Genomic DNA, 22,935 nt, shown 5'->3' on the forward strand with positions numbered 1-22,935 from the left:
TTGCCAGATGGTTGGCCATGGTCTCTGGTCATCATCAAGGTAAAATTAATGGAACAAGTGAGAATTATACACAAAATACCTAATTTTGGCTCAGTTATTTCACCCCCATAGCATGTCATGAAGACCCCTTGCCACCATCACATTTTATACATGAGATTAGTTTTTGTTTTCTTTAATTGCAGTTGTGGGATGCCACCAATGGGAAATGTGTGGCAACCTTAACAGGCCATGATGATGAAATTCTAGACAGCTGTTTTGATTACACTGGAAAGCTTATTGCAACTGCCTCAGCTGATGGTAGGTAATCTGTTAACTGTTTAATTTATGGAGGAATTTTTGCTTTGCTTGATACACATGCGTGATTGTACACCATGGATCATCTGCCTGAGGATCAGCTATGACAAGACTATATATGCCTTATATCCCAGATGACTGAATGTGTCACCACAGTGTGTCCATCTGGTCATATTCTTGATAACCACATAGACATGTATAAGTCTTTGTCATCTCCATAATGAGTACATGTGATGCTCTATTCTGGATCACCTCCCTGGTGACCATATTTGATGCTACACTATGTTGCCTCATCCACGTGACCACCACTGATGCTACCATAACAAGTCTTCTCTATCTCTGTATAACTGTGCTCTGCCCCACTCTGTCAAGAATATCTTTATGATAAACACATATGATGCTATGCTATACTCTGTCTCATTAATTCTATGTGATGTATGAGTCATCCTACTGATAACCACAGACATGTTGCTATACTAAGAGTACCTCAATGTCATGAAGGCCTTATGTGATACTATACTATGCCATCTCACTGTTGACCATGTGTGACATTGCATGTGTGACCATATGTTGTTATATACTGTGTTTGTATTATTCCCTTAAAAGTCATGTTATGCTACCTTATGTATATTAGTCAGAATTTCATCACTGTGACCAAAATGCCTGACATAAGCCACTTGAGGAGAAAGGCTTTATTTTGGCTCGCAGTTTCAGTCCAAGGTCAGCTGGCTCCATTGGTTTGGGCTTGAGGTGAGGCACAACATCATGGTGGAAGGGTGTGATGCAGGCAGGCTGCTCAGGTCATGACATCCTGAGAGCCAGGAAGCAGCAAGGGAGAGGGAGGGGGAGAGGGAGGGAGACAGGGAGGGGGAGGGGGGAGAGGGAGAGAGGGAAGGAGTGGGGATGGAATCAATCAGGGACAAGAAATACCCTTTCAGGGACCTCTTCCTCCAGCTAGGCCCCACCTCCTCAGTTTCCACCACTTTCCCATATGCCGTCAGATAATTATCTGTCAGTGAATTACCCCTGCTGAGGTCAGAGCCCTTGTTATCTAATCATTTCTCAAAAGCCCCACCTGTGATCATTGCTGCGTTGGGGAACAAGCCTTCAATGCATGAGTCTTTGGGGACACTGAATATCTAAATCATACCTCTATGTTTTCATCTATTAAAGCCATGTGTGATGCTAGGTCATATCCATTTCATGTCCTTGATAGCGGCTGATGACGACAACGTCTAAGCTATTTCTTTGATGACTATGACTGTCATGCCATCACCTGATCATCAAGTGAGGTACTACATTCTGTATGCATCATTTCCCTGATGACCACATAGATATAATACTGTCTGTGTCACCTTGTTGGTGGCTGTGCCATGTATGATAACTCACAACACTTGCATCATCTTCTCAAAAGTCATATGAGATGTTGTGCTATATCCACATCATCTCACTGAGAGCCACGTGTAATTTATAATCTTTCCAAAGACTACAGATAATGCTATACCATGACTCTGTTATCCACTTGATGACTGGGTATGAAGCTACACCAACTTTGTGTTATCCCTTTGATAACCTATATACCTGACTGTGCTGTTTAATTTACACTTCCTCTTTATAACCATGTATGATACTACACCATGTGAGTCCATTCCTGGAAACCTGTGTATGATGCTATAATGTTTCTACTTCTCCCTGACAAACACATCTATAGGCCCCACTATGTCTGCATCATCTCCCTTAGAAAAGCATCATTCTTCATTATGTGCACATCATCCCTTGAAATCTGCTACAACAGTGTACTCATATGTCACATCCTTGAGCACTTGATATTCTGATACCCTGTGTGATACTTGATATTCTGCTCATCTCCACTGTATGTGTGACGTTACACGCTATTGAGGGCTTGATAACCTTGTCCTGTCATTGACCTCCACTTACGATGCTACCTAGTATTGCATCATTCCCAGACAACCACGTGTGATACTTATATTAGGGGTTCCAGAAAAGCAGCACAATAGGATATATATCCTATAGATTATATATATTGATTTTTTATGGGTATTAACTCACAGGATTATGAAAATTGAGAAATCTCACCACATGCTATATGCCTGCTGCAGAACCACAAAAACTGATGCTGTAGTTCAGTCCAAGTCTAAAGCTTATGAGCCAGGGGGCCAGATGTATCTCAGTCCAAGTCTAAGCACCTGAGAACTAGACTACAGGTCTAAGTCTTGGAGTCCAGAGGCCTGGGAACCAGGGGGCTCTGATGACCAAGAGCCAGAGAAGATGGATGTCCAGTTCGAGAAGGGAGAATGAGTTCACTTCTCCTCTGCCTTTTTGTTCTGCCGGGCCCACTAGATTGGTGATGCCCACCTGCAGTGGCGAGGATGTCTTTACTCAGTAATGCCCTCAAGTGCACACTTAGAAGTAATGTTTTATCAGCTAGCTGGGTATCCCCAGCCCCATCCAGTTGATGCAGAGTTCAGTATCACACAACCACACTGTCTCTGCCATGTCAGGACAACCGCACATGACACTGCACTGTGCATCATCCCCTTGACACCAATTGTATGCCCTCTTCCTGAGGACCATGCCAATGCGTGTGCCTGCCTTACTTCAGTGTGTGATTCTTCCCTGGCATGTATGTGAACTTATTTGAAAAGCATGCATCTTTGAAGCTTTGTCATTTCTTTTGGAACCATGTATGGTGCTATGCGATGCCTCTCATTTAGCCTTGTGTGACTCTATACTATGTCTGTGTCAACTCCTACATAAGTATACTTGGTACTATAATATAGGTTTTATATATATACATAAATTTAAGTTGTAGAAGGACACAATACCTTTATTTTATTTGTTTTTATTTTTATGTGGCGCCAGGGATCCAACTCAGTGCCTCACACATGCTAGGCAAAGTGCTCTACTACTGAGCCACAACCCTGGCCCAAGGTTATACCTTTAATCACTATGTTAAAGCGAGAATGCGATAAATCACTTAGTTGATCTTAAAGCAAGCTGGCGGGCCAAAGGGCAGGCTGCAAGTCAACACCCTTTGACCCCGTCCCTGGGTTTGAGTATACCTTTTATAGTCCAAAATCACATTAATCATAAGTGGCTGTTGCTATGATTCAAAACCATAAACAAGCGTCATGAGATCTAAAATCATAAGCAGAAAAGGGATTGGCCCAAACGTCCCTAGTCGAGTTCAAGTTAAAGAAGGTTACTAACATCTAGATAGTCAATCTCTGACATGGTACATTGTCCAAGGGAAATGGGAACCAAAGAGAAAACAATTTTACATTGTAAAAGAATTGCCATTTTTTTTTGTTGCCACACATGCTAGCTGAGCAACTGTTGATGAGTACAGAGGCAGGGCTTTTCTATGGGAAAAGAAGTTTTTACATCATGTGGAGTCTCAGGGTATGATGGAGTCTGTTTGGTCACTACCCATATAGCCTGGCCCATAACAACTACACATGGCATCTCTATATATCTGTATATCTATATATTTATAAAATAACACACACACACGTGTGTGTGTGTGTGTGTATATATATATACACACACATATCACTAAACTAATGTTTCTGCTTCATCTCTGGCAACTATAATAATGCCATATAACATCTAGATTATTTTCCTGATATTCAAGAAAAATGATAAATCAGTCTGTATCTTCCACTTGAAGGTATTTATGATGTCATATTGTTTTGGTGGCATCTCTAATGACCACAGAGAAACTTTTGTTATGTCTATGTCTGCCTCATTTATTTGATAGCCATGAGTGGTGCCATACTGTGTCCTCACCATCTTGATGATCCTGGAATCTGGGTCCTTGTCTTGGTGTTATTCTGAGCTTTAGCTAGCATTCTGGGCCATTGCCAGTGTTATTATATATGATGCTACAGTATGTTGTCTCATAAGCTTGATAGCAGGATGGCTTTGTGATCCACGGTACTCTCAAATAATGCTCTATTTTAGGCCATTTTCTTTGATGATAACATATGTTGTTACCCTGTGTTTGGTTATCAACTTAAATATCATGTATGATGCTATCATGCTCTTCTTTTTGGTGACCGTAACAGGTGTTATTTTACAGGTTAATTTTTGATAATCATGTTTGATGCTGAAGATGTCTGCATCATTTCCTTAAACACTATGTGGGATGCAATACCATAGCTGTGTCTTTTCCTTGATAATCCTATGGTATGCTAAACTGATTTATTACCATCTTGACATAATCTCTGAATATCTAAGCGATAGCATTAATAACTGTGTGTGATGTTATATGTAGAATTATCACTTTGATGATAGGCATCATCTTATTACTGCATATGATGCTGCATAGCTGCATCTTTTCCTTAATACCTATGTCTGATGCTACACTATGTGTGCTTCAGAGATGAAGCACTGTAATGTTATTGTAAATTTTCTTGATTTTATTGAATTATCATATGATGTAATACTATATCTGATTTATCACTTTGATAATCATGTGAATGTAATTGTGTCTATATCTACATTATCTTCATATTCACATAGGATTCTATAGTATACATCAGCTCTTTATGATCCCAGACTGTTTGTGTTAGACCTTTGAAAACCATTCCTCATTTTATATTGTGTTATGGCCTTGATCACCACATACAAGTGTGTGCCATGTGTGCTTCATCTCCAGAGGACCATGTATGTTATTATACACCTCTGTCACCATGCTGTGCTGCTGCATTGTACAATATCCTCATATACATTACACTATGTGTACATCAATTTCTAATAACTGTGGGTGACACTACATCTGGATTATCTCATTGGTTATGCATGATGCTTCTCTATTTTTTGTCTCATCTCGATTCTATACTCTGTCATCTTCTTGTCAATAATGTGTGACATTATACTATTTCTAGGTCATCTCTCTGGTGATTGTGCATGACATGACACTATCTCCCTAATGAGCACATTTGGGTCATTTCCCTCATTACCAACTATGACACCACCCTGTGTCTACCTACATCATTTCCATGATGACACTATATCCCCTCTATGAATGCATATCATGCTTACTACAACTGTTATTGTTCTGACAGCCATGCATGAGTCAGCACTATTTCTGAGCCATTTCTCTGTTGAGCACATATAAGGCTATTTATGTCTGTCTGATTCTCCTAAAGACCACATGACTCTACATCACATATACATAATTCCCTGATAGCCACTTGAGCAATTCTGACAAAATGAGGTACTCTTTCCAAGTATGTCATGTTCTATTTCCTTTGATTTGTTCCTTGTGATTAACATGTGCATAGTCACTTATCTTTTGTGCTGTGATCAATTGTTGAGTTTTGTCACTGATTTATTTTAATGATACTGTCTTTATTTCACTGTCTCCTTTCCAAAATTACATTGCATGTTTGTTTTCTTAGTCACTAGAACTTTTATTGGTGCTCCTTTGGTACAAGTCCTTTTTATATTCTAAAATGCAAATACCCTGCATCTGGGGAACATTATTTTTAAAGTAACCCTTTACTTTTTAATCTTTTTGTAGGTCTTGACTTTTAAAACCATCCTCAATTGCAATTAATCCACCCTTTTCTATTTATGTATTTATTTTTTGTTGCTAGAATTGAACCTGGGGCCTTGCTGAGCATGCTCTTTATCTCTAAGCTATGCTGCCAGCCTGATCCTTTCACTTTAAATATTATTTACACAGAGAAAATTCATTCACCAGTATGTTCTGAAATAACTACTTTGTGCCAGGGATTGTGACGGTGACCAAAAGAGAGAAACCAGGGCCCTTGTGGATTTATACAGTGGAGAGCAAGACGAAGCCTGAGCAATTCCGTTCCTGTGTCCTCTGTAGGTCACTGTACCACACAGAGCGTTGGGGCAGTGTGGGGAGGAGCCGCGGTGGCGGTGGCAGATGGCGGTGCTGAGGGATGGCTGGGTAAAGCACAATGTCAGTGCTTCCAGCTGTTTCCTCTGTCATCCATTTCCCCAGAAGTGACCTGTTCTTTCCTTGTTCAGTACTTCAAAAAAAATCTACCGGCCTTAGAGATTTTGTAAGCCTTTTCTTATCCTGTGCTTCCTAAGAAGTCTTGGTGTGTATCCAATCAGTTTTATCTTTCTCTGGCCTTTCTCCTAATTCCCTTCCTAGAAAAGCTGGCTCTCACTTGACACGGGTGATCACCTACAGCTACATCTGTTTCTTTATATACATCCCCTCTTTCTTCCTTCTTGGAGTTAATCTCATGTCTGATTTTATTTTATTTTATCTTAGTGTCCTTATTCCTCTTTTCTAGCTAGAAAGTTTAGAGTCATATTATTTATGTATCTTCTGAAGTTTAAAAAATGCTTTTGTAAAATTTGTGAAGCATTGGTCTGTGCAGGACATTCCCTTTTGAGCTGTCAGCAGGTTGGTTGGCCCTTCTCTTTTCAGGATTTTGAAACATCTGTGTAGCAGTTTTATTTTTCTTGTAGTTGTTTGTTTTTAATCATATAAATTCTAAAGTTGCAGGGTTTTTTAATCATTTTATCTACTCCCTTTGAAGTTAGCATTGTCAGAAAGATAAATAAAAATATTTATTAAGGTATTTTACTTTTCTCTGAATGCACATTAAATACCTAAAGTTCCCTACCCTTGCTGTATTTTTACCTTTATGTACTACTGAAAGCATCTGGCCAGGTCCACTATAACTTTTCTTCTGAGAACAGTTTCACTATCCATGTTTTCTCTGTCTATACCTAGTTAACTCTTCCTTTCTTAATTCTAAGGAAATTTACATGCCACTTTGATCCATCCATCCATCCATCCATCCATCCATCCATCAATCCATCCATCTTAACATCTTTTTATTAAATCTCTGTGATATGGTGGCCCTTTCTACCATGGAAACAAAATGTTCTACAGCACTTTCTGTGCCAAGGGCCCTTCAGCCTCTTCTCTGTTCACTGAGAAGAGGCCTGGCTTCTCAGGGAGTCCGGTGTGCTCCCTGAATCCAGACTCAGACCTCTTGATTTTCCTTTTTTGCCCTTTAAAATATTTTTCCCTCTTTATTCCTGGCTCTCATTGCTTCTTCTACCTTATACACATTATCTCTTCTAATAAGGTCAGGGTTAGGGAAGAACTTCTTTCACCTTGGTCTGTGGGACAGAGTTGCATCTAGAAGATAGGTGGTTGGCTCTTGCTACAGGCAAGAACTCATCATGGAGTTTATGTATCTCAGGATAGATATTTGGGTAATTTAAACTCTTTGGCCCAAAGTTCTGCATTTCAGGTGAATTGATATCTATCCCCACACCTTTCCAAAGGAACAGCCAGAGTTTACTGTGCAGCCACAAGAAAATGCATTACCAAATTGGAAGGCCATGAGGGTGAAATTTCAAAGGTGAGTTACTTCCCCATTTATTTACTTTGAAAAAATAAACAACATGTTTTATATAAATAAAACATTTAATAACTTACCTCTTAAAATGTCTAACATATGTATTAATATGGAATAAATGGAAAAGAAATGTTCCTGACATCAAGTGGGTCAATCCAGAGTGAACACAGTTAAACAAAGAGGATCATGTGGCACCAAGTCTCTGTGAAGTCCAAAAGTGGTGCCAGGGATTGCTACTCAAGCTAATGGAAATACATCAGAAAAGGTGCGACAGTGAACCCCATTTGTTATATCTGCATTTGATCATTATTTTAAGCCGAAAATCCATTTGAATCAACTGATAAAACCTCTTAAAAATGTATACCCTTCAAAAAATGAAAATCCCAATTGGCTGCCATCTTTTCTGGATATGTTCATTGCCAGCAGTGGTCTTCCCTTCTGAGCTCTGGACACCAAGGAATTAAAAGTGAATTAGACCAGACAGACTTTACCTGTACATGATTGCCTTTGTAGGAATTTAAGAATTTAATGAAATGTACTTTTAAAATATTCACAACCACTTTTATTCTATTGAGTGTGGAACCACCGAGTATTCGCACATAAAACTCAGGGTCTCCAAAAAGTTAAAAAGACTAGATCTGTTGGGACAGAGATACTAAAGTTTGTTTCATTATATCCTATTTTCTTATAATCAGTTACCTAAAGATGCTGTCGTAGTCAGGGTTCTCTAGAGGAACAGAATCAACAGGAAGTATAATAATAAAAGGGGGACTTATTTAGTTGGCTTACACAACCAGAAGCTGGGTAGTCCACAATGGCCGGCTGCAGGCTGGAGAGCTGGAAGAACAGTAGCTGCACAGTCTAAGAGGCTGAAGCCACAGAACAAGTGAGATCAATGGTGCTACCCTAGTGTGAGACTAAAGGCTTCTGGAGAATCCACTTGGAAGAGTGAAGAAACAAGATCTGATATCCTCAGATGATCACAGCAGCAATCAAAAACCAGTAGAAGAAGAATAGAGCTTGCATCTACTGAGGCTTCCTTGTTCTCCCAACTTTTATTCTGTCCAAACCATCATCCTATTGGTCTGTGCTGCCCATGCTTAGGGGGGAGGGTCTCTATTTCAGTTGGCAGTCCCACATGCCAATCATTCCCAGACACATCCTCACTGTCACACCCATAACCCTCTTAATCCTTGGCAGCTCTTAATCCAATCAAGTTGACAATTCAGATTAACCATTACAGATGTTATTTTTAAGTGTTCCCCTCTCAAACTCAGCATAGTCAATTATTTGTCAAACATTAAAAAATTACAAAATAGCATCCTCTTCAACTATTAGCAAAAGATTTAGTGAGCTGAAAATGTTTAATGCAGCAATTTAAGTGGCTTATGAAGAGCATTTTCTGGTTCTAGTAAACATGTTATACAAAAAGCATGCTGTGCATCAAGTACCAAGTGTTGTGTGAATAAAATTCAATTGAAGAAGTATTTCCTGAAAATAGTTAACACTTCAAGTACAAATTATCCACTTTGAGATTCCAGAGCTGTATCTCAGGATTTTGTATAAACTCCTCCCCAAATTTTGCTCATGGAGCAGAGCCACACAGTGGGTGCTCTGAAGCTTACCTGTGTCATGGAACATTGTAGAGTAAGCAGGGCCTTGGTGGCTCTTACCTCCCAGCTCAGCCCAAATTCTGCGTCCTGTGCCCGAGGTCATATCTGCTCCTTCCTTGGGTAGGATCAGAGTGATGATTTCAGGCTTGGGGAGGCCCTGTCCCAGAGCTGCCCCTGCTCGTCCCTCTTGCCTCTGTACTTGCTGCTGGTGACCCTTGCCCTTTGACTGGTCAATTCTGGTCTCCATGGCAACACACCCCACACCCTCTTTCTGGGCTGAGAGATGTAGGGGTGGCAGGAGGGGCAGGGAAGGTGGAACATGGAGGGCAGGTGAGGAGGGAGCCCTGGCCCTGTTCCTAAGTGTCTGACTTTCCCCCTCAGCAAGTGTGCACATCTGTTTTTATGGGTATGTAAATATAAAGGATTCTCAAACTTAGCATTTTAAATATTCTGCATGTTAAGTGAATATGTCACTATGGAGTGGCCATTGCTAATAGTGTTTCTGTGGGAGTCAAAGCTAAAGCATTCATTCACTTATGCCACTATGAAGCCCTTTCTGATAGTGTCTGCTGTGCTGGGCTTTGTGCAGGTACTGGTGACATAATGACAAGCGACATGGCCCTGCCCTCTTCACACCTTCAGTTATAGAGGAGGTTGCTCAAATCACTGACCACAGAGGCGTATGAGTGTAACAGCCAAAGAATCAGGGACCAACAAGTTCCTCTGACAATGCTGGGCACGTGGGAGGCACCCAAACATTTATGGAAAGTGCTAGAATCAGGGCATCAATAGATGAAGAAGTGCTTTCTTGTGGACCTGGACTTCGCTTATCTTATGGTACGGACTTATGGTCCGGACTTCACCTTATGGTACGGACTTGATTGGTATGCTTTTGATTGCAGAAAGTTGTGTTGTAGAGATGACATGGGCTGGCATGTGTTCCCTTCCACATCAGGGCCCTGCCTCTTTATTTGCATGGGGAAGGGGATTTCGAGGCTTTGGAAAGAAGCTAGGTGGGGAATCCTGTAATTATTAGTGCTTTGGTTCACAGCTTTGGCCACAGACTTGGTTTTCCTTTTAAAGGGGCTGTTAGAGTTGTCATGCTGAAGACTACCAGGACTTCACCTCTGACTCCTTCCCCTGCCCAAGGTCCCAGGCTCATCTTGGCAAGCCATTTAATCCCCGTTATTTAATCTTCGTTTTCTCAGGTCCCAGAGGAATGAGTTCTGCCTCTGACTCTAATTTTATCAGGGTGCTTATCTTTAGAATTGTGAGGGGCAGACAATTAAACTTCTCCATCTTGATTGCAGTGTTCATGTTCAGTATTTTTTCTGTCAGGAAGAAACTGCTTTGTTGAAGAATACATAGCAGGCTGGTCAGGTGACAGAAGTGTAGTTATGTCCCCTTTTTCCTGGTGAAGACCTCTTGGGAACCATTACACAAACCTGTGATTGTTTTTCCTTTTTTCTTTCTCTTTGCAGATTTCTTTCAACCCGCAAGGGAACCGGCTTCTAACTGGCAGCTCTGACAAAACAGCCCGAATCTGGGACGCGCAGACTGGCCAGTGCCTGCAGGTCCTCGAGGGACACACTGATGAAATCTTTTCATGTGCTTTCAACTACAAAGGCAACATAGTCATCACAGGTGTGGGAAGAACACAGCCGCAGACTTGGTGTTCCCTTTAAAGGGGCTGTTAGAGGTGTCATGCTAAAGGCTACAGGACTTCACCCCTGACTCTTACAACCCAACCATTTCACCCCTAAACCTTATTGCGTTGTCTCACACATGACCTTTTGGGAGACACCTATCTAAGCCATAGCACCAGTGTTAACTAAAACGTGGATACTCCTAAAACACTGCCCCAACTGACCACGTGCTGTACTGTGAACCCAGTGTCAGATCCCTTCCCAAGATGAAAATCACGGGAGGCAGCAGGATTTTCCTGCAGGAGCCCCTATAGCAAGGAGGAAGGTGGCTGTGTAGGCTCCCAGGGACCCGCCGTCCCGAGTCTTGAGTTTCATGTGAGGTTGGCTCTGAGGTGCCTCTTTCTCCAACCAATTTCACAGAAGATCTTGGAGACTATAAAAAAGAATGTTAGTTGTCTGTGCCTTGTTTAAGTGCTGGCACTTAAATCCCTGAGCTCTTTAAAGACACCATTGTTTTTTTTTTTTACTGTATCCCAAAGCATCAAGTGCTAAAACCCAACCGACTGATGACAGTTTGTTAGAGTGGGGTTGCATCTCTGTCTTGCCACCAGCAGAACACCACTTTATTGAATTGGTCTGGGTGGACTATTTTCTGGGTGGACCCTCTTATGATTAATGGCATGTATTTTTAATGGACTGTCTGAGGTTGGCTCAGAATCACAGATTGGCAGAAAAGTGGCCAGTGTGTTCTTCCTTCTTTTCAAATGTGAGGGGTCTCCTGTGGGCTGTGCGTGCAGTCTCCAATGGCTTCCCCAATTCCCACAGCCCTCACCCTTCTGGTGATGATGGCTTGGACCTGGTCCCTGGAGGAGAGAGAACCACAGCTCCACTGCTGACATTCTGAAAAGCTTGTCACCCAAACCTGGAGTTACTCAAGTTGACTGTGCTTCTGTGGTAGGACTAGGATGTGGTGCTGCTCAATTCACAGTTGACTGGTATCATGGGAAAAGACAGAAGGAAGACCCCTATTTCAAAAGTGCCTGCACTGCTCAGAGTCTCTGCAGCTAGATGCTAAGAGTCTAGCACATTTAGCATATTGCTAAGTGGCAGTGACCCAGAAAATGTCAACTTGGTAAAATGAGAGAGTGAAGTGAATAAGAAAGAAAACAATGACTGTGAATTTTGTTTTCTCAGGTAGCAAGGACAATACCTGTAGGATATGGCGTTGACTGGAGAGGTCTGCGAGTGAGCAAACTTACCAGCAACTGTGGTCAAGACCCAGGGCTTCCTGAAGAAGAACAAGCTCTTCTGATAGTTCACACACTTTCCCTTCTTCTGCAAGCCCTCTCTTCATGCACTATCTTTGCATATAGAACTATTAAAACTGATGGTGTCTTATCATTTCTTGATGTTATTTGGTGGAAATGGCAGGAGCAGCTTAGGGTTTGGTGCCTCTAGTGATTTCAATCACATTTTATTTTTTTTTTTTTTTTAGAGAGAGAGAGAGAGAGAGAGAGAGAGAGAGAATATGAATTTTTTTTTGTAGATGGACACAACACAATGCCTTTATTATTTTTTTTATGTGGTGCTGAGAATCGAACCTGGGTCCCGCCCATGCTAGGCAAGCACTGTACCGCTGAGCCACAATCCCAGCCCTAACATTTTATTTTTTAATAGTATTGTGATGCTGATAAGTGAAACCAGAATGATTTAGCAGTGTGTGGTCTATATTCCACTTAGAAGGCCATTGTTATAATTTCTGCTGAATAAAGTTTTGGGAGAAAACTTCTTATGAATTATATATCTATATGTGTTTCAATGGTGATATGAGGATAATCAAAATAATTCTTATTTAATAGGAAAAATATTCCTAATTGATAATGGGCTGAAAAATGTAGGCAGGATTATCCCTAAGGAATGTTAAACAGAATAGATGCACTATTGAATTTAAAAACCTGCTAGGACAACAATCAAAGTATGAGAGAAAACAATTGAACCACCTGAGTATTGCTGGGATATTAAAATATAACTTTTTAAAAAGATTGTAAAAGTGCCCAAATGCATATTAAAGATTAATGCTAAAAGATAAAACACAAGCTAAAACTAATCATGCCTGAATTTAGAGCAGGAGAAATCATGAGAATCTTACAGAATTTTCTTCTTTTTCACAAAAGGCTTAATTGATATAAAAAAATACACATGCTTAATGTACACATCTTGAAGAGCTGGACATATGTACATGCCCGTGACACCACAGTCATGGTCAGGACACTGGCAACATCCACCACCTCCAACAATTTTAAGTGCAATTTTGAGCTGAAACTGTGGGAACTGTGCCGTAAGGCAGATCTCTACAGCTCCTTTCCTTAATAACGTAAGCCATGACCAATGTGGCTGAGAGCTCACCAGGATCCAGATATGGCCCTACATTTGCTTTTCATCCATAATTGGTTGAGTCCACGGATGCGGAGGGCTGAATGCATTTACTACCTCCCTATTCCTTCCACTTGTTCTTTCGCCTTAGTGGTCACCCTACTTAGAGTGGAATCATCATTGACTTTCTCCCTTATTTTCTCGGTCTGTCTACCAAATTGTAAACAGTTGCCTCAACTGAAAAATAAATCCAAGCTTCCCAGTCATTTTTCTCTTTTGATCTGTAACCTATAATCAATCTCATCATCAATATGGTACTAGAAAGTGAAATCTTCTAATTGATTGCCCTGGCTTCCTTCTGCCCTAACAGATTACTTTTTGAAATGAGCAGAAAAAATTTATATATTTTATAGGTTACAAGGCTTTTGCATAAATCAGTTCTTGAGTGTAATGAAGTTGGGATTATGAGCCCCAATTTAGAGATGAGAGTGTGTTTAGAAGTTGATATAACTTGAGTCTTTTACCCCATTTTGCCACTACCCTTCCCCGCCTGCCTTTCCTCTGGAACACTTTGGTTTTCATAGGAAATTCCCAGGATGGATGATGTCTGAGAATATGGAGAGGACAGGTAAAAGTAGTGGAGGAGTTCCCTGAGTTATACCTGAGGCCCAAACTACCAAGTCCAAAGTTTCCTCTTGTGTGTGGAGTTTCTGGTTGTATTATCTCCAAGCTTTACAATGAACTTATGACTTATTTGTGGACTTCAAGACTTGGGAATTCCAGATAAAATGGGAGCTGTGAATACCATGAAGGTGAGGGTATCCTCTGTTTAGCCCTCGGGGAGGTGTTGGACGCTTCGCCTGGAGCAAAGCGGCCTCCTCTGCTTGGGACTGTGGGACATTAACAAGTAATTGCCACAGCAGGTCTTACTGAACAACCCCCACGGGTGAGACCTGGGAGAGGTTGCCCTATTTTTGGTTGGTAAACCAGCACATCATTTGTTCTCTCCCTCCAGCGGGTGGCAGTGTTCACCTTTTGGCAGACAAGCTCCAGCTTTTCTTAAGAGCTACAAATGAAGAGTATAGAGTCATCTTCTTGCCCCATGTCCCTTACGGATCGGATCAGGGTTATGTGGGGAGATACGAGAAGTGCTCAGGTTGTGGTGTGGCTCAAAACTCAGGACCATCTTGGCAGATCTGGGACAAATGCCACATCTCATCAATGCAGGGAAGAGACACTTTCCCATCTGCTTGTGCAGACACACAGGGAGGTGAAGAAGAGCGAGCTCCAGTTTTCTTCGTAGGTGCCTCTGTTTGGTACCATATTATGATCATTTATTTTATACTAACACAGTCTATCAAGGAATCAAAAACTCAAGTTTTTTAATACTAATATTTGATCAGAGTGAACATGGATTAGTTTTATGTTTGTAAAAAGTTTATTGTAATTTCAATGGATTGAGAGTCCGAATACTGTGAATACTTCTAATTTTACGGTTTTTATGTACCTGTAAAGCTAAAGGGTCCAGCTGGTTTACGTTTGGTTGTCAAAAGACACAAGTCTGAGACCAAGTTGGGAAAGGCTGCTTACTCCAACTTGTGGCAGGAGAGCCACCTGCTGGCCCTTTCATTCCAGCAGAGGTCAGAGGTTCAAAGAGAGTCAATTCTGTAGAGTAAAAAAGAGGAAATGCTTGATGGTGTCTCCCTGACAAGATGAGAACTTTGGAAACCTTCTAACTGGTTTTCAGGGACATGGGACAGTCCTTGGTTACCACAGGGGTTGTGCAAGAAGTTTGGAGATTTTAAAAGAGGAAGGAAGGCTCCTTGTGTGTGTGTGTGTGTGTGTGTGTGTGTGTGTGTGTACATGCATGCTGCCCATCTTCTGAAACAAGTGGAGGTCATGGTTGCCTTCTTGTTATCAGAACTTTATAATGGTCCTTGTCTAGGTGGAGGGTGGAGAGCCATGCCTGCTGGATGCTTGTGAGTGACAGTATCTTGGTGAATTGAATATGGACTCTCATATCCTGCCTCACTGCTTTTCGGCTCAGGGATGTTGAGAATGCAAACACTGCATCACTTGGTTTTCTTATCCATGGAATGAAACTAATGATAGAATGGGGAGAATCTGTGAGGATTAAATGATTCAATAGCCACGAAGAGCCTGGTACATGGTAGAGCCACTTAGTGGTAGCCATATCATCCATGGACACTGCTTCAGTGACTTGGATTTAATGTATTCAAGACCCACAAAAGCATCCAAAGCACATTCAAGGCCCATTTTCTCATTAATATACTATGGTTTGGAGCATCCTTGTAATAAAGTGTCCCAATTCACTTTTCCCTAGGAAACAAAAGGGAAGTTCAAGAAATTCAGTGAATAACTTGAGTCCTCAGCTCTGGGGAAATCTTATGCATTCAGGAATAAGAATAACATTTTGGCTCAGTGTAATAAACATGTAGGGTTGTGACTGAATCAGCCTGGGTTCTTACGGACCTTCTCCCATTTGCATAGTGCTGAACTTCTCCAAAAGTGAAAAGCCTCTCCCAGGCTGCACACACAGTGGAAATCATTGCTAATGAGGGGGGAGATGTAAATATCATTAATTAAGTGGAATTTAAAAATTCTTCTTGAAATTCTCTTCCCAGTACTGGACACAATAACATTCTTATTAAAAAAATCAGAATTTGTCAAATACATATCTTAAAGATGGGAACATTTCCCTAAGGTGTTCTGATGTGATCACTCAAATTTCAGTGCTTCTCATTGAAGGAATTGACAAACGCCCGCAAATTGGAATTTGAATGGCCCACAGTGCCAGTCAAAGAAGCCAGTGCCCATTTAGAGTAAATGGCTCCAGATGCACTTCTGGTTGATCTTTGGTAGTTTGGATTTTGGTTTATACAAATGTTTGAGGACCCCTGGGAAGGAAGCCTTTGTGGTGTTGCTCCTGGATTAGCATTTTACTTTATTTTCTATGCACTTTGGTATTGGCAGATATTTCTAGGAATCTCTTTCATCTTTAGTTGTGTAAATAGCAATTCCGGGGGAATGTCTGAATTTCTGCCTACTTCGAATATGGTTTCCTGTGTTTTCCCAAAGGAATGTCTATTCCTGGACTAGAGAATGATACTGGGCATTTTCCTCCAGGCAGGAGACTTGTGTTCCAGGTGTGCCTGAGGCAAAAGGACATGGGCAATGCTTTTCTAGGCCAGAAACTCTCTACCAGGAAGCCGGATAACAGTTACCGTGCTCTTGGGTTATGACCATGAATAAGCAATTAGACCAAATCATATGAAATTTGCTGATCTTGACAAATTTTGACCTACAAAAAGTAATTTCATATGGTTCAACCTAGTATATTGCTGTTTCTGGGTAGGGTGAGAGATTTTGTGCCCCGGCCGACCTCCAGCAGATCCTTGGTGGTGGCCCAATCCCTGTGACTGCAGCTGGGTGCAGAGGCAGAGGCAGGACCCAAAGGCTGCAGGGTCCTTGACATATGATCACGGGGAGAAAACCCTCCTCACACGGGAGTGGCACGGGACACGGATTTTGGAATAACACAGGGTTCCGCTCACTATTCGATTCTTTATGAAGAAGTCAATTCTCCCGCCTGAGTTGGTGCCCTCATGGATCCAATGTAAGTATGATCACAGAATGAGATGAGATAACACTGAAGAAGCCCTCCATCAAGGCCTGTGGTGTACTTGATGGTCAATAGTGTTCTTGACTTTCCCTTTCTTCATCAGGAAGACACATTTCCAGGTTGGAATCTGGCTGGAGTGATGGGAAAGAGGAGGGTGAAGCTCTGCCCTGTCCCAGGGTGCGCAGGGAGCAGCCCCTGGCTCGTCTGAAGCCCTGTGCCCAGTTGTGCTGCAGCACCAGCCATCCCTCTTCAGTGTGCTTCTGACTCTCTCGGGCAAAGCAGGTGGCCTATATTTAGCACGGCCTCCACGGCTTCCTCAGCATCTGTGGGGATGTTGACAAGCTTCTCCTTCAGCATGGGCTCCATTGTGTCTCAGACAATCTTTTAAACATCTATAGGGTCTTCCTCTCAGATTTGGTTTGAGGCAAGAAAATAGAAACAGGAGAGTGAATCTATCTGAAGGCAAATCTCTTTAGAGGGAAGACTTGTTACAACATATATGCTATAACGTAGACCGATAATTTATTTGTGAGTAAATCATGTTAATAGATTTAGCCTTCAATTTTGAATGTCTATTGAGGTGAGAGATGTCATGTCAGGTATTCATAGAGTCCACTATTGCATTCCAAGGCAACTTATTCAAATCTACATTTTCTGCCTAATCTTTCCTACTCCCCAATATCCTAGGTGTTATGGTATATATTGTATTTCTCCTAAAATTTATATGTTGCAGCCCTAACTCTTGGTATCTCAATATGTAATCATATTGTAAAACATGGTCTTTAAGAGAAAAAGTTAAAATAAGGTATTAATACAACATGACTAGTTTTCTTATGAGAAAGAGGCACCAGGTGTGTGTGTGCCCAGAGAAAAGACCATGTGGGTTTAGAGTTAGGAGTCCATCTGCAAGCCAAGGACAGAGACTGCAGAAGAAATCATCGTGTGGGCACCTTGATCTTGGACGTTCAGCCTCTAGAACTGTGGAAACAATGCTTCTGTTGTTTTCAGTTTTTGATATTTTGTTATGGCAGCTCTGGAATATTAATAAATAGATTCCTCACTGGGTTTCAAAATAGTTTTACTGTTACCTGCCTACTCTACAATTGCTTTTCCTGTGTCTACTCTTGGGCAATTCCACTTCCCCAGTGCTTTATAATTCACTCCAGATATTGTGCTTTTCTTGAACTCTTGGTTTCTTCTACTCACTTCCACACCTCCAAACTGAAAAAGAGTTCTTCACAAACCCCCTTCACCCATGCTTATTGATCATGCTCTGCTGGTGCCTGCAGACTGGCGTTTCCAGAATTTAGGCTGGAAATGGAAAAGACAAAGGAAACATGGGGTCACTGGAGATAACTGCAATTTGGCTTTCAGATCATGGAGGTTTCACCTAGTTGTAGACTGAGGAGCCAGGCCTACTGATGAAAAAAGGTTGAAGAATTAGAAAAATATTGTATTTGCTGGAACCTGGCATTGAAGGAGACACAAGAGCTGAACAAAGAGCAGAGACAGAGAGGAGTTGACATTAAGAGAAGAAAAAGCTCCTGTTCTCAGGCTGGGGTGGGGGAAGATAGGAGCAAGAAAGTGGTTTTGTTAAATCTGTGGCATTATTTCTAAAATCATTAAAAACATGAGTTCCAGATCTGGACTCCTGGATTCCTCCCCTCATTTTGCTGGAGCTGTGACTTGGATGGCTTTTTACCTCCTTTAGTCTTAGAGCTTCCATGTCTACAGTGATAAAAATCACTTCTGTTATCAAAGGACTAAATGTGTGCTCAGCACAGAACCTAGCAAGTGTGACAATAGCAATAATTATTATTACAATTGTCAATGCCCTCCAGACAAAGAATACCAGGACAATGCCTGTGGCTGAACAAATTAAACTGATGACAGTTTGGAGAGAGACTGCCCTTCCACGGGGAACTACGGAGTGTCTCAGAGGAAGATAGGAATGATTTATTATAGGATTTGAACTTGTGTTAGGTTATTTTGAAGGGACTTTGGGGATGTTGCTCATTGTTCTAGGTTGGATATTGTCCAGAAGTGAAAGTATTTCTGTGACTGGTATCTTTATACATTCTGTCCAGGGAGGAAGCAGGTTGCAGCAAGGCCGAGGCTGTGATTGGCAAAGGAGCAGCTGTCATTGAGCCAGGACAAGGGGATGTTCAGCCATTTTTGTGTCTTGGTCAATGTCCACTTTCTGTTTCTGTTCGGACATGACTATACAGTGCCCTTGTCGTTTTAATTTGGGTCTTTCACAGTCACAAAGTAGCCTTGCTTCTGTTGAGGCTCTGTGCAGATGTTTGTGCACAGCTGGAGAACACTGTGGCCTGGTTCTGATTATCAGGCCAGAAGTAACGAGACCTGGTTGCTTACTGCCTGATGACCTTGCTTCTGGCAGGACCACATTAGGAACATGTGGTACTTAAGGACTAAGATCGACAGTTCTTTTGTGTGTGTGTGTGTGTGGGGGGTGATCACTGGGGAGAATCACAAAGGGCTGATGAACAACACTGAGGACCCAGCCAAGGTTGGAGACCACCGATCTTCTGTAGCCACTGGTGTTACGATTGTGTGATTCTCTCCCATGGTGCTTGCCTGTGTAGCAGGAGAGTGGAGGATGTACATTCTAACGATGGTCCTGGCCTGTGGATGTGTAGAGAGACCACACAAAAAGGACACAAGGTCAGAGCTGACGGTGACAGAATAGCTATGTTGGTTCCCTGTGAAGAATAGGAAATATGAATAAAGAAAGAGTAGAGGGACTAGCCACCAAGAGAAGGCCGAGTCTCTCAGAGGGCTTTTTGAGTAGAAGCATCTTTGAGTGATGAGATCCTTGATGGGAAAGAGCCCAGGGCATTGGAAATGAGGAGTCTGGGGAACAAGTGGAAAGTCTGCCTTGCAAGATGGACCCAGCAAATAGAGTCTGAATTTTCCTTGAGCCAAATTTTCACGTTTGTCAGACATTCTGCCTTTCCCAGGACAGGACACAGGCAAGGTGACAAGTACTCCTCCTTCTGACCACTGTGCCCCTCCTTTTTCCTCTTCTGATAGATGACCTTCCCTCATATCTATTTTTAGAATCTGTTCCATCTCAGGTGCCTTTTGGCACTGCCTCTGTGTTGCTGCATGGCTGTGAACCAGCTTTGCTGTTGGCCTCATGTTGCACAGAGATTTTTATGATGGAGCAATTTTATTTTTTCCTCTTCTCCCTAGGGCTCTGGCACAAGTTCACGGAGGAGAGATGAGGTCAGAGAAAAACCTGGCAAGTACACATCCACCAAGTTTACAAAGGTCTGCCTCTTTATTCAGGGACTTATTGTCTCTGGAGTAAGCCGTACAGGACTTAAAGGGTGCCTCAGGACCTCAGTCATGTCCAGGAAGGCACACAACCCCAGCAGAGCAATCATTGACTTTTCAGCTGGCCCACCACTGGGAAACCCTCTCATCTCATTCTGAGCTTCTCCAGAATGTAGGATGCTGCAGCACTCAATAGTTGATGATTGATTGACTGATGAAATGAATGAATGAAATAATGATGTAAGAACTGACTTTCAGTCTATGGTTTAATGCATCATTAGCCATTTTTTAGAGGTTCCTCAAAAGTATCTAAGGTAACCAGTAAGGGGCTAAATACGTGGAACTCCATCCTTTACATCTTAGTTTAATCTGCGAAGCTTCATTATAATGACCTTATTTTGGCTTCTGAGTAAAATGCATTTGAAGAAAAGTTTGTAAATCTTAAAAAAATTATAATATAGGGTCTGGGGGTGCAGCTCAGTGGTAGAGAGCTCGACTAGCACGTGTGAGTCCCTGAGTTCCATCCTCAGTACCACATAAAAATAAATAAATAAAATAAAGGTATTGTGTCCAACTACAATTAAAAAATAAATGTATTTTTAAAAAATTATAATATATGATTATATATAGAAAATTACATATATATAATTATATGCATACATATAATTATAATTATATGCACACGGAGAGAGAGAAAGAGAGAGACAGAGAGAGGGATATGGAAAACCACGGACCATCACCACTGGCTAAAAGAATAAAGTTCTGAATTCAATAGTGTAACATCCAGTCATATTCTACTGTCTACACTTTTGCTTCCCCAACCTCCATCCTCCAACCCCAGGTCCTATTGCAATTCTTCCCCGATCTCCATGGCTAGATGAGTTTGTTCCTTATGCTGAATTCTAATAGCATTTATTGTGCTTTGTGGCCCACTCTTTATGTTCTGACCAGATGGTTCATTTGTTTATTCATTCAACGTGTGTCCACTGGGGCCTGTTATGGACCAAGCATGTTGCCAGGTCCTGGGATTCATAATGAGCAAGACAGATACCTCCGCCACATGGTTTACAACTTAAGAGGGTGAAGGAGTGTGTCAGCCAAGGTTCAAGCTGAGAAACAGTAAGTGGGAGATGCAAAGAGATGGACTGCGAGGAACTGGCTTCCATGAGGCTGACCGGGAAAGTCTGCCATCCTCAGGGCAGGCCATGAGGATGAGCAGACATATGCTAACACTGCTGTCCACAAGTGGGATTTCTCGTTCTTTCTGAAAGACCTTAGTTCTGCTCATGAATCTTTCAACTGATGGGATCAGGCCCACTCAGAATACGTAGGATAGTCTCTCTTACTCAAAGTCAGCTGAATATGGATATTAATCACCTCTACAGAGGTGATTTGTTTGTTGGGTGGCTACCTGTGACCTAGCCAGGTTGACATATAAAACTGATCATCACAGGGAGGAGTATTAAAAATTGTTACAAAAATACAATACATTCCAGGAAGGATAAATATGTTTATATTTTTATGGAAGTCTAGAGTTAAGTTTAATGTTCAATTTTAAGACTATAGACATTGCAGGAGGTTATGCAACTATCACATTCATTGAGTCTGTAACTAGGAATCGTGAGAAATACTGATGCCTGGGCTCTACTCTGTACCAATTAGAAACTGTAGGGGTCTAGGGCTCTGGCACTGGTACTTTCAAAATATTACCCATGTGGGTCTATTAAGTATCCAGGATTAAGAACAACTGTTCTAAAAGGATTTCAATTTTTTAGTTCTGTTTTATGTTTTGATATTAAAATGATCTTTTAATCCTCTTTGAAGGTAAATGTCCATATAACAGAAATAACTATTTAGCTAAAACACAAGTGTTATTAAAGCCACTGTAAGTTAACATTCTTGACTGTAGCATTGGAGGACAGGTACCATGTGTTATTCAGTTAGTCCTCAACTAGGATAGGTAAGGTTATGCTGAAAAACAAACACACACAACTTTTTACTTTTCACAAGATTAGTAAAGAAATTTATTTCTCATTTATACAAAGTCTTCTGTGAGTCCACGTGATTCTTTGGTCAGTCCCTTGGTCACTGAGACAGAGGAGAAAGGCTAGAGTTGAGAACTGGCAGCTGATTAATGTCACTTCCAATCATTTTTCTTCGTCAGTTGACAGTACTTAAAAAGAGAGTGTGTGTGTGTGAATGTAACTCTTTGAGTACATGGGATTTGGAGAGAAATAAATATTGATGAACATTAATAATATCTACTTAGTATTATAGGCCTGCATTTAGCCAAATAATTGGCATATAGTAGACTTTCTAGATATTGGCAAATCAAAATACCCTATTTCCTTTGCTTTTAGACATTGTGTGTGTTCATGTGTGTTGTGTATGTATGTGTGTGTGTGTGTGTTCAAATTTCCCTCTCTAGACAGGTGCTCCTCATCACGTTAACCCTGCAGAGCCACATATTTGTGACTCCTGGGAGGGAGGGAAAGAGCAGGACTGGGATTCCCATATCTATAACCATGAAAGCTGGAGTGATCTCAGCCACCATGCTGTGCCAGGGAAGAGAAGCTCCCTTGACTCCACACACTCCGATGGATCTCCTCAGACTCCCTCATTTATAACTGATAACGAAGTAAATAGGCCTTCCAGATTGTTGAATGGCTGGAGACTACAGC

The 22,935-nt window shown here is 41.5% G+C and overlaps 1 protein-coding gene across 1 annotated transcript in view; it reads left to right on the forward strand.

Moving 5' to 3' along the window:
* The window catches only part of Daw1 (dynein assembly factor with WD repeats 1), a 29,689-nt gene extending 17,522 nt beyond the window's left edge, over positions 1–12,167 (forward strand). Inside the window, exons 9-12 of the mRNA XM_026396269.2 lie at positions 183–297; positions 7,606–7,682; positions 10,774–10,936; positions 12,133–12,167. Coding sequence (XP_026252054.2) covers positions 183–297; positions 7,606–7,682; positions 10,774–10,936; positions 12,133–12,167 — 390 coding nt within the window. The remainder of the gene's footprint in view (positions 1–182; positions 298–7,605; positions 7,683–10,773; positions 10,937–12,132) is intronic.
* The last annotated feature ends 10,768 nt before the right edge of the window (positions 12,168–22,935 follow it).

The sequence above is a fragment of the Urocitellus parryii genome, chromosome 1, assembly GCF_045843805.1.
Source record: "Urocitellus parryii isolate mUroPar1 chromosome 1, mUroPar1.hap1, whole genome shotgun sequence".
NCBI lineage: Eukaryota > Metazoa > Chordata > Mammalia > Rodentia > Sciuridae > Urocitellus > Urocitellus parryii.